The sequence below is a fragment of the Gambusia affinis genome, linkage group LG03, assembly GCF_019740435.1.
Source record: "Gambusia affinis linkage group LG03, SWU_Gaff_1.0, whole genome shotgun sequence".
Lineage (NCBI taxonomy): Eukaryota > Metazoa > Chordata > Actinopteri > Cyprinodontiformes > Poeciliidae > Gambusia > Gambusia affinis.
The window spans coordinates 29,512,741-29,527,850 of NC_057870.1; the positions used below are offsets into that span (position 1 = coordinate 29,512,741).

The 15,110-nt window shown below is 36.9% G+C and overlaps 2 protein-coding genes across 16 annotated transcripts in view; one reads left to right on the forward strand and one right to left on the reverse strand.

Moving 5' to 3' along the window:
* Window positions 1-7,871, forward strand: part of kcnt1b (potassium sodium-activated channel subfamily T member 1b) — an 82,838-nt gene extending 74,967 nt beyond the window's left edge. For 6 of the 13 annotated variants that reach the window (XM_044112042.1, XM_044112044.1, XM_044112046.1 and 3 more), the window contains 5 exons: window positions 564-626; window positions 841-891; window positions 3,500-3,511; window positions 5,363-5,447; window positions 6,789-7,871. In XM_044112042.1, the coding sequence (XP_043967977.1) occupies window positions 564-626; window positions 841-891; window positions 3,500-3,511; window positions 5,363-5,447; window positions 6,789-6,912 (335 nt within the window). In that variant the 3' untranslated portion in view covers window positions 6,913-7,871. The remainder of the gene's footprint in view (window positions 1-563; window positions 627-840; window positions 892-3,499; window positions 3,512-5,362; window positions 5,448-6,788) is intronic. The other 7 variants (XM_044112047.1, XM_044112049.1, XM_044112054.1 and 4 more) reach the window with 3 other exon arrangements.
* Window positions 7,872-9,146: 1,275 nt separating this feature from the next.
* On the reverse strand, window positions 9,147-14,860 carry LOC122828466. 3 transcript variants are annotated; one of them, XM_044112057.1, is made up of 9 exons: window positions 14,468-14,860; window positions 14,296-14,391; window positions 13,240-13,767; window positions 13,026-13,163; window positions 12,802-12,903; window positions 12,656-12,709; window positions 11,428-11,490; window positions 11,302-11,352; window positions 9,147-11,210 (listed from the first exon to the last, which is right to left on the reverse strand). In XM_044112057.1, the coding sequence occupies exons 1-9, from the start codon at window positions 14,592-14,594 to the stop codon at window positions 10,120-10,122; spliced, it is 2,250 nt and encodes a 749-aa protein (XP_043967992.1). In that variant the 5' UTR covers window positions 14,595-14,860; the 3' UTR covers window positions 9,147-10,119. The 3 variants fall into 3 exon arrangements, with proteins under 3 accessions (XP_043967992.1, XP_043967991.1, XP_043967993.1); XM_044112056.1 differs by having other exon boundaries at window positions 12,656-12,727; XM_044112058.1 differs by lacking the exon at window positions 12,656-12,709.
* Window positions 14,861-15,110: the final 250 nt, after the last annotated feature.

The following is a 15,110-nucleotide window of genomic DNA, read 5'->3' on the forward strand; positions in this document are numbered from 1 at the left end:
CACTTGATATGGGTTTATTTTCTACAATCAACTCTTTTGTTTAGTTTACTTTGAAAATTGTCCCAGAAGTTGTTGCAATAAACAATGACGTTGTTTTGAGACCATTTTCAACTAATAATGGCTTAATAATGTAAAAATACATTCTCAAAGAGCATTGACTTTAAATTATAATAATCATTTAACACTGAAACTGGAAGACAATTTAAATATCCAAAATAAATAAAGTCTCCTCTAAAAGTTTTCTTTGTTTTTCAGTTTTTCTGTCACAATAGAGTTGGAAAACATCCTAAATTATTTACCTTGGCTGCTAAAATCACAAAAACTGGACATTGTACCAGGGAAGTTTAAACCTTTGCTGCAGGATATTTAAAAAGTAAATCATCTGGAGGTGTTTCCATACACACAGCAATGCATGAGCTCTTTGCTTTGCTCTCACATGTCACCAAAAAAAAGTTTCAAAAGCTTTCACTGCCTGCCTGATCTTTTTTTTATTTCTTCTTCTTCTTCTTTTTGTTTTTCCCTTCTTTCTCTTACTCCCCTGTCTCCCCTCTCTTGGCTTGTAGAGGATGTTTCTAATCTCACTGCGAGTGATGTCATGAATCGAGTAAATCTAGGATATTTACAAGGTAATTTATGTCATTCATTACCCATTTTTTACAAAGTGAGTGCTTATGTCCAAGGTGGAGAAAGGAATTTGTCCTTTCGCCAGCATCCAGTAAAAACCAGTGCTTTGAATTATTATTGAGCTTATCAAATAGTTTTGTATTATTACATATCTAATTACGTTAATGACAAAAAGAAATGAGGACGTTGACCTTAACAGTGAATACCGTTGCTTAGAGTTGCAGGATATTTCAGAGCAGCCGTATACAGAGGGGACAAGGCCGTCAGGTTAGCTGGTTGATCACAATACTGCAACTTCACTGCATGAGTGTGCGTGCGTGGGTGTGTGTGTGTGTGTGTGTTTCTGTGTGTGTGTGTGTGTTTCCTGCCAGAATGAGTATTAGATCAGCAGCCAACCTCTCACTCTCCTGTCTCTCTCTCTCTGTCTCTCTCTGTCTCTCTGTCTATCTGGTCTTTGCTGCATTGTGTTCCTGTGAGGTGACGTCCCAAATGGCTAGAGTCCTGCAGGGCATCAGAGTTTGGCTTAAAGAGTGGAGTGGAGTGCATTATGTCTGTGGATGGGAGGTTAGACCCAGAAACCAAATTTCTCCTAAACTTAGAGGAGGAAACGACATCCTGCTCTGCTCCGTAGCGTCCTGTTATCTCCAGCCTGTTTCTCTCTGAACATCAGTGAATCTCAGAGTGAATTACAGCTCTATACCACCGTCATTATCCCCCAGAGTTTTGTAAGCTGGTGCTGCAGAGCATTTCACTGAAATGTTAAATCTGCTGTAGGAAAATCACAGAAAGAAACTGAAAACACTTCATGAACACAAAATCTTAAGACGGTTTAGTTTCTAGTGCAAAAATCTTATTGCACTTGAAATCAGACAAAACTAACTTATGTGTAACTTTTCAGCAAGATATAAGAGATTGTTTTAGATAAATAGTTCCTTGATGAAAATGAATTAGTTTCACTGGCTGATTATTTCACTGTTAACATGTGAAGGATTATTGACATGATTATAACTGATAATCTGCCAGTGGAACTACAACTTTTTATCAATATTCAGGAAATATTGATTTATTTTTTACTGAAAAGTTACTTGTTAGTTTTGTCTTATTAAAGTTCATTAAGAGACTAAACAAAAATTACATGGTATTTGTTTTAACTCGTATTTGAAATTCATCAAATTGATTTAGCAAGAGACGAGTTTTTAAGTTCTGGTAACTCATTGATCTTTAAAAGTAAAAGTATTATAACTTCAAACTGTAATTTAAACCATTTTTTCACCTTAAGTGAGATAACTGCTCTGAGGAACACATTTCTGTATAAACACTCACATTGTCAAGTGCTTATTTTAACTTAGAAGAATTTAAATCCCTGAACAAATATCTAATCTGGTAATTCATTTTATTAAACATCACAATGAATTCTGCTTTAAAACTTTTGGTTTTAACAGGGCTTTAAGATGCTCTCCTACTAACAGTTTTAAAATGTATATTTGCCTTAAAAACACACAAGAGGCATGTTAAAGTAACTAACTCACACAGAAAACATGCTATTAACAAAAAGTTAACACAACTTAATACTGGATGTTTTAATACTGGAAGTTTTAATACTGGAAGTTTCTAGAGGAAATAAGACAAAACTAACTTTTTAGCAAGAAATTTGAGCTTGTTTTATATTAGTAATTTCTTAATATTTATGAAAAATTACTAGCTCAACTTGCAGATAATTTCACTTAAAATGTGAGTAAAAATATCTTGTTGTAAATGAAATAATCTGCCAGAGGAACAATAACTTTTTATCACTATTAAGGAACTATACTGTCGATAAAACAGTCCTGAGTTCGACTCCCATCCTCGGTTCCTTTGCTGCACATCTTTCCCTTCCTGTCAGATTACTGTCAAATAAAGGCCACTATTTTAAAAAATATTTTAAAAATACAGCATTTGAATAAAGTTTAAGTACTTTTTGCAACAGTAAATTATCCTTCCAATGAAGCACAGCCAATTCATAGTTAACATTTCTAAATTACATTTTGTCCAAATTGCTTCTTTTATAATATTCCAGCCTTTCTGAATATCGTCACTTTCCTAAAATAATGGCTTAAATTATTTTTGTCAAAAGATTTTTTCAAAAAGAAATTCCTTTTGGCAAACATTACTTGGGGACTATTTTAGGAAAGTGGCGATGTGAAAACTGAGACAATAAAACATTTTCTTAAACATTTTTTGAAAGTTTTCTTCTTCACATTCAAGTTGAGCATAGTGATTAATCGTAGAATGTGATTAATCTGATCATATTTTTTTTATTGATTGACAGCAAGCTTTTATATCTTTCTGAAAAGTTAGTGGTAAGTTATTTTTTATCTCATTTCAAGTCTGCTGAGATATTTGCATTAGAAACTCAACCCAAAATTCTTGGTAAGATGTAGGTTGGGTGTTTTTGCAGCGTGAACAAACGTTACGGTCAGTGAGTGGATCAAACCTGACCTCTTCCACTCTCACACTCCCGATGTGTTCTGCTTCACTCTCAGTCTGGTTGGAGTCGCTCTGCGTTTGGTCCGGTCTGGCGGATGCTGGAGCATGTCCTCTGTGTCTGTGGGCTTGTCACCCGTCAGCGGGGGAAGCTGAGTGTGCTGTCCTGTGGCATGGCTCCACCAGCCTGCTGCGCCCGTGTGGAATGCGCAGGACGTGCAGCGAATGCGATGGAGGGGTGGGGGTTATATCTGTGGCAGACTCTGTCTGCATGTTGGCACCGTTCTGACGCTGCGCATGGTGGTTCTGTTCGGGTCAGCGGGCAGCATGTGGGCCTCCCCTTGTTCGACAGAGTGGCCTGTCAGTAACGGTTAGCCCTTCTCTCTTTCCCACCCCGCCTGGCTTTGTAAAGGGCCACAAGCAGGTGGGTGATGGAGACACACGCGCCCTCCTTTTCCTTCCTCCGTCCATCACAGAGTGCAGTAGGATCACAGGCAGAGAGCCCAGCACCAGCACACCTAAACACAACACACTGACAGAAACACTTTCAATCCCTGAGTTAATGAAACCTGTTCATTTTGCTCAATCTGGACGTCTAATTAAAGTTCGCCAAGAATATTTAATGCTTAACGATCTAGTTGAGTTGCAAATGTCACGTGGTTCCTTTTAAGTAATTTGCACAAAACAGGATTAGGACCACTGAGAAAAAAAAACATTTCTTATGCAGAATTCTTAAATTAAAGTCAAAATTTTGAGAAAAAGTCAGAATTCTGAAATTAATATCAGAATTAGAAGAAGAAGAGTCAGATTTCTGAGGAAAAAAAATTAAAATCTGAAATTAAAGTCAAAATTGTAAGGAAAAGTTAGAATTGTGAAAAAGTAACAATTCGGAAATTAAAGTCAGAACTCAGGAGATAAATTGGAAATCAGGAAAAAAAGGAAATATTCTAAAATATATTCAGAAATTAAAGTTAGAAATTTGAGAAAAAAAAGTTAAAAGTTAAATTAAAGTCAAAATTCTGAGATTTCCTTTTCAGTGGCCCTGATCCCAAATTCAGTCAAATGCTTATCAGGTAAACCTGCATAAATCTTTGGTTTCTTTCTTCTGGTGCTGCTTGTCTTCAGTACATGCAGCTGAATGTTTCCTTTATTTACTGACATGTTCACTTTTAGAAAATCTCACCTCGTCCTACTAAAACCTTACTAGTATTTTTTTCAGAACAGTTTATCTTTAGATTTAGATTACATTTGTCAAACTGGAGAGGGCCACATAAGTGTTGTGTTCTTAAATTTCATTTTATTAATCAAATTAAGGCTTTTTTGTATCTATGCTTCCAAATTACAACAACTATTTATTCATATTTTAACCATTTGTTAATGGATAGTTTTATCAACACTTTCACCCACCACCAGTCCAAAATGAAAATGAGTTTTTCACCCTGATTTAGATTTAACTCTTCACTTTGGAGTCGACTGGGTGAAATTTAAGATGAGCACTGCCACCATCCTGCAGCTTGGAACAACTACAACCTATTACATGTTGATTATTTTATCTGTAAAACATGGTGGAGGCAGTGTCATGGTTTGGTTTGATGAGTTATTAAAGGTTCTTATTCAGTCTGGTAAAACACATTATGAGTGTGAAACTTCTTCTCCACATTATTCAGATTAAAATATCTAACTTCAGAAGTTGAGGATAGTTTTGCCTCTCAGATTTGTGATTTTTTTTTTCCTTATAGATATAATTGGTCTCTTTTGCTCAGGTTAAATTTGTGGCTAAATAAAAGCTTGATATTCAGATTACACTTAAAGAAAGTTTCATCACCACAAGCTTTCAAATGTTTCAATGGAAATTTTAAACTGAACTTGTTTAAGCAGAATTGTGACAAATTGTCTCATTTTTTCCACATTATTACTGCTATAAATAAAAACTGATGATACAAAACAAATTAGACTATAGATTTACATAATCACTTATAGTTCTTATTCTAGCACTTATTCTAGAGCATAATGTAAATCATGCATCATTCTCTAAATTCAAATACTGATAATGACTAACATCTGTTTCTAAACACTAATTAATAAAAGAGTACTAATAAGAAAATGCATTCTAGATGTTAAATTCACATTACTCTGCAGACTTTCACTCTGAAGTGAGGCTTTTACAGCGTCCGAGTTTAGAGGCCGTGTTTTTTGGCTGATTCGAGGTGTAATGGAGGAGGATGAGGGAGGGCTGCAGAGCGGCTCTCAAGGTCTCTTCTGTCTCTTTTCACAGACGAGATGAACGACCACCAGAACACGCTGTCCTACGTTCTCATCAATCCTCCTCCTGACACCATGCTGGAGATCAACGACATCGTGTAAGGACGCCGTTTCCTGTCAGGCAGCATTTCTTCTGGTTTTACCGCCATCCAGGCGTCTGCAGCATCAAACTCAAATAATTATCAGGATTTCTGCTGGACAGGGAAATAAAAAATCATAAAAGTAAAACAATATAACATCACAGTTAAAATCTACTTTTTTCTTCAGGTTTTTCTCAAATTTTATGTTGTTTCCAATGATCCATGTTGTACACTGCAAAAACAAATTAATCTTCCAATGTATTTGTCTATACAAAAAAAAATATAGATTTTAGTACATTTAAAATATATACTTTCTTAATATTGGTAAAAGCAACTGGCTGATTAATTTCTTTGTAACATGGTGGAAATGTTTTGTTTTAGGTGAAATAATCTACCAGTTGAACTGGTTACTTTGTATCAATATTAAGAAATTACTGACTTAAAACAAACTAACAGTGGAAAAGATACTTTTGTGCTTCTCCTATAGGTAGAGAAGCCCAAAAAAATCAACTATTAGCCATCAGAATATTTGCTACTTGACCTGTTCACTGCAAAACACAAAATCTTACCAAGTAAGATCGAGTTTCTAGTGCAAATATCTTGAAATAAGACAAAACTGAGCGAGATATAGAGGCTTATTTTAAGTAAATATTTCCTTAATATTGATATGAAAAAACTATCAGTTGCATTTGTAGATTGCTTCATTTGTAACATCAGAAAAATATCTAGTAATAAGTGAAATAAACTTCGACTGGAACTAGTACTTAAGAAATTTGTAATAAGATATTTTCACTAGAAACTACACAAAAATGCTTGGTGAGATTTTGTGGTTTTGCAGTGTAATCTTTGAGATGTAAACTGAAAAAATAACTTAAAAATCGAATTAGTTTGAAGTTGGCTTAAAGAAAATGCAAAAATTTGAACTTTTCATTTTGCATAAGTTGTACATAACTTTTTCATGGGGTTTAATGGATACATCTGAAATGATGTTTAGGTTAATTATTCTGTCTGACATATTGATTAATGTGGGGTTATTAAGATATCTTCATGTTTTCAGCATAATTAAAATCAACATTAGTAAACATACAAAACAAATCAGAAAGACCTGTACCTTACTGAAAGACTACTTGTAAATTAGTTTTATTTTGTGTATACTAACACATTTGCACTAGAAACTAGACAAAAATATACTTGTGTTTTTGCAGTGCACTGATTCTGGTTACTGGCTGATTTTTTTAGCTTCTGTATGAATGTTAGTTAGCAGGTATAAACAGAAGTTAAGCAGCAGGAGGTTGCATAATATTTTAATCTTCTTAGAGTAACAGATGAAGAATAACAGGGATGATTTTGTCCTTACAGGTACATTATTCGCTCTGACCCTCTGGCTCACATGCCAGAAGACTCACAGATGGGACAGGCGGCCCGAAACACCAAGAACCAACAGGACTTTGGCGCACAGTCAAGAAATGAGACTCACCTTTAAAAGCTTTGAGTCTTTGGTTCTATGAGCGTCGATAGATCTCATATACCTCGCACAAACGAAGGCCTGACGGGGGCGGTGATGAGATGTTCATAGTGAGTGTGCATTAAGTGTCTCTCAGCCTGAGACCAGAGATTAGCCACATCCTAAAAGACGGCACTGAGATTCCCGTTTTCATCAGAGCTGCCATTGGAGGGTGCATGAAGAGTGCCTCGTCATCACTTCCCCTCACAAAACTCCCTGCAACCGAGAACCTGAACGCAGCTTCCTCTGTCCAGCCTGACTGCAGAGATCAGAAGGGTTATTGCACGTAATCGGATGGTTAAAGCCGGTTTCTGTGCCAATAGATAAAATAATTTCATTTCATGTTTAGCTCAGGTGGGGGGAAGCTGCCTTTGTGCCACTACCGGCTTTTTGCCAATTTCTTTGCCTGTTTCTGCTGATAATTAGAAACTAACTGAAAACCATTCACATCCGACAACTTATACACCACGGTTTGCTTTTAAAGAGAGCTGATGATTTGGTTGGTTTTCTACATTTTCAAGTATTACCAGGAAATTAAGGTACATGTGCAATTTTCTTCTTTTATTATGTCACTTTCATTTATTCTTGTGAACTTTGTCTTTACAGGCACATTGTTTTAAATTTATTACGTGCTTACACCAGTTGCACCTTTATTAGCCAAGTTAGCATTTTGCTATGAAATTTTGTCAGTTGTTAAAAAATGAACATTGTTAAATTATTTTCCTGTTAGAAATCATGACTGCTCCACATTATGCCATTTTATTTATTTGTAAATACTGTTGTTACTGTGCCATTTTTGTATTTATTTTTGTGACACCAGTGTTTTGGGGGGTTTTTGTATTGTGTCAAACCTGACTGCAACATCTGCTGCTGCTGCCATACATAAACGTACAGAAGAAAGAACATACAGTTAAGGAAATACATATTTTTAAGGAGGCTAATATATCAAATTACACCTGGCCAGTGCCAAATTTTACCAACTGTTGATCACAATACTTGCTATTTAAATCAAATTTGAGTTACTTGTCAGGAAAAATGAATTTAATGGAAGTGGACTAAAGTCACTGGAAAAAAATAATCTCAAAATTCTGACTTTATTTATTTTAATCTCAGAATTCTGAGTTTAATCCTAGAATTTGAAGAAAAAGTCAGAAGTTTGACTTTTTTGTAGTGGCCCTAATCCTTTTCCATAAATTTTTGGCAAAAACCTAAATTAGAATTAATTATTTTTATTATTTATTGTGTTTGTCCATCCACATCATGGCTAAAGTTGAAAGAAATACTGACTTTTACAAAAAATGTTTCATCGGTGTGAGAGTTTTAGACAGGACAGTTGGATTTGAGAGACATGCAGCTGAGACATGAGTTGTGCTTTACCCCTGCTCCTCCACACTACCCTGAAATACTGACCTTTTAAAATATTTGGGGAGAAGTTGTCTTTTTTTGTTGCAACATGTGACTCTTAAATTAGAAAATTATTAGCTCAGCTAAGTTTAGCGCAAAGTTTTAGCTACTGAGCCTGAATAGCCAGACATGCTAACCTCAGTGAACTGGTTGACGTGTCATTTTTGTACATCTGAAAAAGAGCAAACACTCTCCCTGCACTGTGAACCATATAAATATATAAAGTTACAACTATAACTGTTTCAGATAGATCATTAGTCAGTCTTTTTTTTTTCTATTTTTGAAAACTTAAAACCCAATTTGACAAAAAAAATCTGAGCTTTTAAAATTATTTTGATTGTAAACGACTAGCACACTTTAAATGGCCTTTTAAGTTCTGCACAGCAGGATATTTTGCACAGGTATTCACAAACATAATCAAATGTTTGTCATACATTTTTAGATTTATTTTGAAAACGAAGTGCTGTGGTTTGTGTACACCACAGTTTCAGTATTTATCCCAGAGTCATTAATTTTCATCTGTATCTTGGGCTTAATCACTATAAATATGAATTGTATACATGGCTCTGTAGCCATGAAAAGTAAAAAGGACTTGAACTATTTTTGCACTAAGCTCTGTGGCGACGTGCGGAGCGTGACAGCATGACCCTTTAATTTGAATCTGTAGAACATGGATGATATTTACTGGCAAGGCAAAGATCCATCATGCATTCATTAGCATGACTTCAGATGTTTGCAGATTTTAATTTTAGGTATGCTGTTCTTATTTCTCATTTCAAGCAATCCTAAAGTGATAGAGAAGGGATTACTTTGTTGTTGTTTTTTTAATGGTCCAGAAATTGTTTCACAGAGTCAGAAGTAACAGTCAAAGCGACTGTGATGGAGGATGAAACCGCTAACGTAACACCTTACAGGATCCTCACAACAAACCCTTATAGCACTGAAGGACTTCACTTGATGTCTTCTGATGTCCGGACTTAACACACGGGGCATGTTATCTCTTAAAAGCATGTTTTGATATAAAAAGCTTGCCAAGAACATAACATTTCCGTTAGCAGGACAGTTAGCGTGGCGTCCTGTCGCTAGATTAAAAAACCCCGTAACTGAATCAACTGCTTGCAAGTTGGAGCCATTATTTGATACTCTGTATTTATATGAATGGAACATGCATGTTGTCTAGATGTTATCAAAAGCCTATGTATAATGTTTACCTCCACTTTGTTTTTGATTCATTGTCAAACAGAGGATTATTCATTTTGTACTATTTCTTATGAGAAGTGCACATACAGATACGAACAAATAAATGCTGCATGCAGCCAAATCCACCGACTGGAAGATAGTTTTATTTGACCTCACACTAAGTTTATCACCAGCAGTTTGAATGTGTCACTTCTATTTATTTCAACTCGCGAAATAATACAATTGTACATTTTTGAAAAGCAGAAGTAGAGCCTCCTGCACAACCAACAAGAGTGCAGCAAGTATTTTCAGAACAGTAAATCAACAACAAAACACTTGTATTTTCCAGCAGCCGGAAAACCCGCTGACCAAACGGGCTCCTTGTGTTGCTAGGTGATGGATGGGCTAAACTGGGGTTGCTAGGCAACAGCGCAGTGCCCGTGGTAATCAGATTTGCTAGTCACAAAAAATACAGTGAAAAGGCAGGCAGTTGAGACCCAAATGGAAGAAAATAATAATAATTTTGTATAATTAGGAAGTGAATATTTAAACGTTAATAAGCTCTCGTGTAACTATCCTGTAATCGAGATGTTGAATCTGATTTCATCGCCGCTGCTTGTTAACATTATTCCGTTTCCACCTCTCTCTCGTCCAGCGGCCGTTGTTCTGAACCACTTCATGAAGCAGGTCCACGAAGGCGTATTCATTCCCTGACAGCAGAGTTTCGTCATCTGGAGAAGCGCCACCAGGGGGCGCCTTCGCCCCAGCGGCGGCTCTGTTTTCTGCCCTCTGTTTGACGGTCGCAGACCCCTTCTGGTCCTGCCTCGCATCTGCCTCTCTCTTCTTCTGTGCCAGATATTCCTCGAACTTCAGCTCTTCGCCAGTGTCTGTCTGTGTTGCAGAATCTGGATCCAGGTTCGTTTCTTCCTTCTCCAATGTGCGGACAGGAGTCTGCAGTGGTTTGAAGGTGTCTGAAAGACTCAGATTTATGCTTGTTTCCTCGTCTTCACACCGGTCAGAGCTGCTGCTGGGATGCTCCATCATCATCTTCACATCTTCTGAGACCTTTGCAGTTACACTCTGAGTCCAAACATTGAACTCATCAGCACCCTCTTCCTCCTCTTTGGCCTTGCATCTGGCCTGCCACTGAGCTGCAGTAGGAGGCCAAGTGGAGATCCTGATGAATTTTCCTCTCTGTTGACTCTGACCTGGACCTTCTGCAGACTCTTCATCAGGATTTGGTTTGTTCTGCTTGGTGCCGATACTCAAATACGGTACAATGTCCATGTTAACATGATCACACTCCTGGTTTTTGTAGGGATTTCCATCATCACCTTCTTGCATCACACACTCCTCCAACGAGTTTCTAGTTGTGAAAGTTTTTGGATGAACTTCGCCCATTTCAGCTCCCAGGTTCTCTTTTTCAGAGTTGTCTGAAGTGACTTTGACTTTCTCAGACACACAGAAAGGAGATGAGAGGATGATTGCGTTTGCAGACTTTGCCCTGATGCCAGTGAAGGATTTTTTCTGAGCCTCTTCCAGACATCCAGACTGATCCCGACTTGACACACCGTCTCCTTTCTGCTTCTCCTCTTCTTCTGTTGGACATCCAGGCCTCACGGCTTTGTTACTGCGATTCCTCCTATGCATCAGTGCCATGAAACACGCAAAAAGCAGCAGCACACATAGGACCACTGCACAAGAACAAAGCCATAATCTAATATCAAGATGAGATTTTTCCAACCAAATTAACTAAAAATGGTCAAATAAAAAGAGGATTTATACCAATAACTGCGATCAGAGTGCAGATCTTTGTGTTTGAGGTTGTGGACGAACCTGAGGATGAAGGAAATACAAATTAATACATTTTGTTTTAAATATGAGAGACTGATTCAGAAAAGTCACACACACCTGCAGCTCGTGTAGGAGTAGTTACAGGTCTGATGACTGATGTTAATGTCGTCACATAATGTCCTGTCAGCAAAAAAAGATAAAAAATAAATAAATAAAAACTCTAAAAAAAATTTACGTATAGCATCTTTTCTTGGCGTAAAATTAATCTCAATTCAATTTTTGTCAAGGAAGCGAGATGAAAGCAATTACATGTTACATTGGCGCCGCCTGCTGGTAAGAACCCGACGAGATGCGCATTGAAGTACAGAAGTATTTGGCTGAATTTATTATTAAATCACAATAATATATTTCAACTGCAATGGAGTGGCGACCTGAAAATGACTGACGGATTTCACAGAGTTTTATCCTGGAAATAAAGTCTGAATAAACGATTGTTTATCTGCTGTGCTTTTTTCGAGTCCGAAGTTTCTTTAGACGCCTACTAGGAAACTTTAGACTACTTCATAATTTCCTAATTATATAAAGCTTTGGCTAACACTGCCACAAGTAACGATACAAAAACCTGGCTTGACCTAAAACTCTGAGAACCCAAGAAATATTGGCAAAAGCAAGTCAAGAGATACCGGAAATAACGATAAAGATGAGCATAAGGCCGCTATGAAAGCAATCTGGGCTTCCTCAGTGGCTTAGCAGAACCACGAGCGAATCATCTCAATGCCAAAAGGCTGAATTTGGAGTTGAAAACAATTAAATAAATAAATAATCTCCGAAGGAAGAATGATCTGAAACATGTAATTTCTAACTATGGCCGCATGGTGGTGCTATTGGTCACAAAGCCTATTTAACTTTATCCTTGATGCAGGAAAACTTTACTAGTGTGTTTTTTTTCGTCCTTATTTTTTTCCAATATAAAACTAAGACATGTATGTAGACATTAAAAAAATCTACAAAACCACTGAAATTACAGATTTTAATCATATAAATACCAGTCAAGAAGTATATTATCTGGGTATTTAAGAAAGAGAGCTTTTTACCTGGCATCTATATTTTTAGCTGAGTTTATATCCAATACAAATTCACAATTCAAATACCATAATATACATTTTTGATAATTTATTAAAACCATCCTTTTATACATCTTACTTCTCACGTATTCTTTATTTACCTTTAAATTGACTAAATGTTTGCCCTTAGTTTTAAACTGAAAAAACCCCTAAAACTATCAGCCTGCACATTACCAAGTAGGAAATATATGTCTAATGTTAAATAATTAGCCCAGATGTACCAGGGGATGAAGATGACGTTGTGGCACCAGGTGGTTTTGTTCTCTCAGAAGTCTCTGAAGAGGAAAGTGTTGCTGAGAGATGAAGCTGAAGAAACATTACTTTTAAGAGATTAAAACAGAAAGGAGGAGAAATAATCCACACGTACCCATGAGAGCAGAAGTTGTTCGAGTTTGGGTAGTGGATTTGGTATTGAAAGATGTTTCTGTCTTTCCAGATGTTTGCTGTGAGCGAGTTGTTTGAGTTTTACCTGAAGATCAAAAAGATTTTTATTCATAGAAAGTGATTTAAAAAAAAAAAAAAAAAAAAAGAAGGATTTAAGGATTAGTCTTGGATCACAACCAAAAAAGTTAAACAAAATGACAGATATACTGGTTGCAGTTGTTGAATTCCTCAATGGTGGCGTAGCAGTCGAACACAGAGACACTTTGAAGACTGGTTGACCTTCCAGATGTGGAGGAGTTTTACATTTCACACTCATCCGATTCACCAGCAGAGATGTATTCAGTTCTGAGTATAAGGAAGGAGTTTTAACCTTTAAATGTTCTGAAAACACTTGGAGCTCTTAGTGTCACAAGTTACAAACCTTTCAGAGAGTCAACAAAGACCTGGGCATCACAAGAGCAGTTCCAGGGATTCCCGTAAAGTCTGATGGACGTTAGAGACTTTAGAGACGTGAAGATCTGCGGGGAAAGCCTCGTCAACTGGTTGTCTGACAAATCCAGATCAGTCAACTCCCTCTGGGATCTGAAGGCATCTGGATGGATGGTGTGGATCTTGTTCCCTTTCAGATTGAGCTTCTTGAGGTTTGTGAGCCCCGTCAGATTCGACTCGTTCAAATATTTAATCAGATTGGAAGAGACATCTATCTCAGTGAGAGTAGCAGGGTTTCTGAACCAGTTCTGGTTAATGTTGGACAAACTGTTACCATCTAAAATGAGAATTTTCAGATGTGAAAAAGAGCCGAGGGCATTCTCAGCAATTCCTGTGATACCAGAGTTTTGGCTTTGGAACTTGGTGATGGAAGAGAGGTTCACGCTTTGCAGAACCGTGGAGTTGATTTCTCCAACATTCTTTAAACCCACAACCATGGTTGTACAGTTAGGGATGAAATCTGAGAGAAAAAGTGAAGCACAATGATACGTTTGTCTCCTTTGCTTTATAAATATGAAATACCAGCTTATATATTTGTCTACATTATGGCAAAATGAGTAAACCTTTCTAGGGTTTAAAATGCATCATTAAAATGATCAGGTTTTGTTTGGAAGGAATGCCAAAAGAAAGACTTGAATATGAGAGCAATCCAAAGTGTTAAATGTTGGATTGAGAACATTTCAATCCAACACTGTTGCATTTTGTGAACCAGTAAGTTAAATAAAACCAACACAGGTCATTTTAGGGAAATAATCTTCCTAATACAGCTGAAGATTTGACTTAAGATGTAGTTTAAATGCAAACTGTTGGATCAGAATCAAATTCCTACAACAGTCGAAAACATCAGTGTTTAAACGCAAGAACAAGTTTCATAAAAGGTCATGCCAGTTTCTCTAAAAACTACATTTTTATTGTTTTTTCGGTCAAGCTGTTGCTGTTTAATCTTGCAACTTTAATCATTTCAAAATTTAAAAGATGGAGTTCTCACTTGTTAGAGCGTCAAGGCAGAACAAAACTGACTCCCCTTTTACACAGGGCTGGCCGAGACGAACACTTCCCAACAACACGGCGAGAGCGACTACGCCTGAGGAAACATAAAGCATCAATCACACGAAAACTCCACATTTTAAATGGAAAAGCTCCTGGATCTGACAACTCACCTTTCATTTTGAGTCGATGGATCGAACGCTGATCTCCGTTCAACTCTGGAAAGGAGCGTCCGCAGAGTTTGATGGTCATCACCTGAACAACCAGGACTGGTTGCCAGAGAGGATCATGTCTCGCCATGGTTACGAGAGCTGGCGTTAAAAGTCGCAGTTCCAGTTGGTTGGTAGAGTGAGCAGCAGTTTGCACCGGGGGGTCCCAGAGATGTGGTTAATTTAGAAACTTCAATGTAAACACAGGAGTACCAGTTTTCTGACAAACATTCCCGTGAAAAAGATGCAGTGGCATGACAAAGTAAAGCAAAAAGAGTGAAGTCAGTGCAGTGCCAGTAAAAGAAAAACAGCAAGAGTGATGGACAAATCAAACAAAACAGAAAAGGAAAAAAAGTGACTTTTATTTACTTGGAAATTTATTATTTCAGTGCTTCAATTTTAAAATAAATAGATGACATGGGATCAAAGATAAAATCAAACATGGATGAAAAGTACACTAGTGTAACAAAAAAATGGTGATCAAATGCCAATACAATCTTTTAGTTAACATAAAAATATACTTTCATACATTTAAAGACCACTTTCCACCACTTAAGCACCCCTCCACACACACACACACACACAGACACAAAGACATCAAAATGCA

What these genes read in the sequence shown, in the direction of transcription:
- LOC122828466 (XM_044112056.1), bottom strand. Translation starts at nt 14,594, where the DNA reads ATGGCGAGACATGATCCTCTCTGGCAACCAGTCCTGGTTGTTCAGGTG. An exon ending in AACAACTTCTGCTCTCATGG is followed by an intron (nt 12,728 to 12,801) that starts GTACGTGTGGAT and finishes TTCATCTCTCAG; the next exon opens with CAACACTTTCCTCTTCAGAG. An exon ending in AACGTCATCTTCATCCCCTG is followed by an intron (nt 11,491 to 12,655) that starts GTACATCTGGGC and finishes TTTTGCTGACAG; the next exon opens with GACATTATGTGACGACATTA.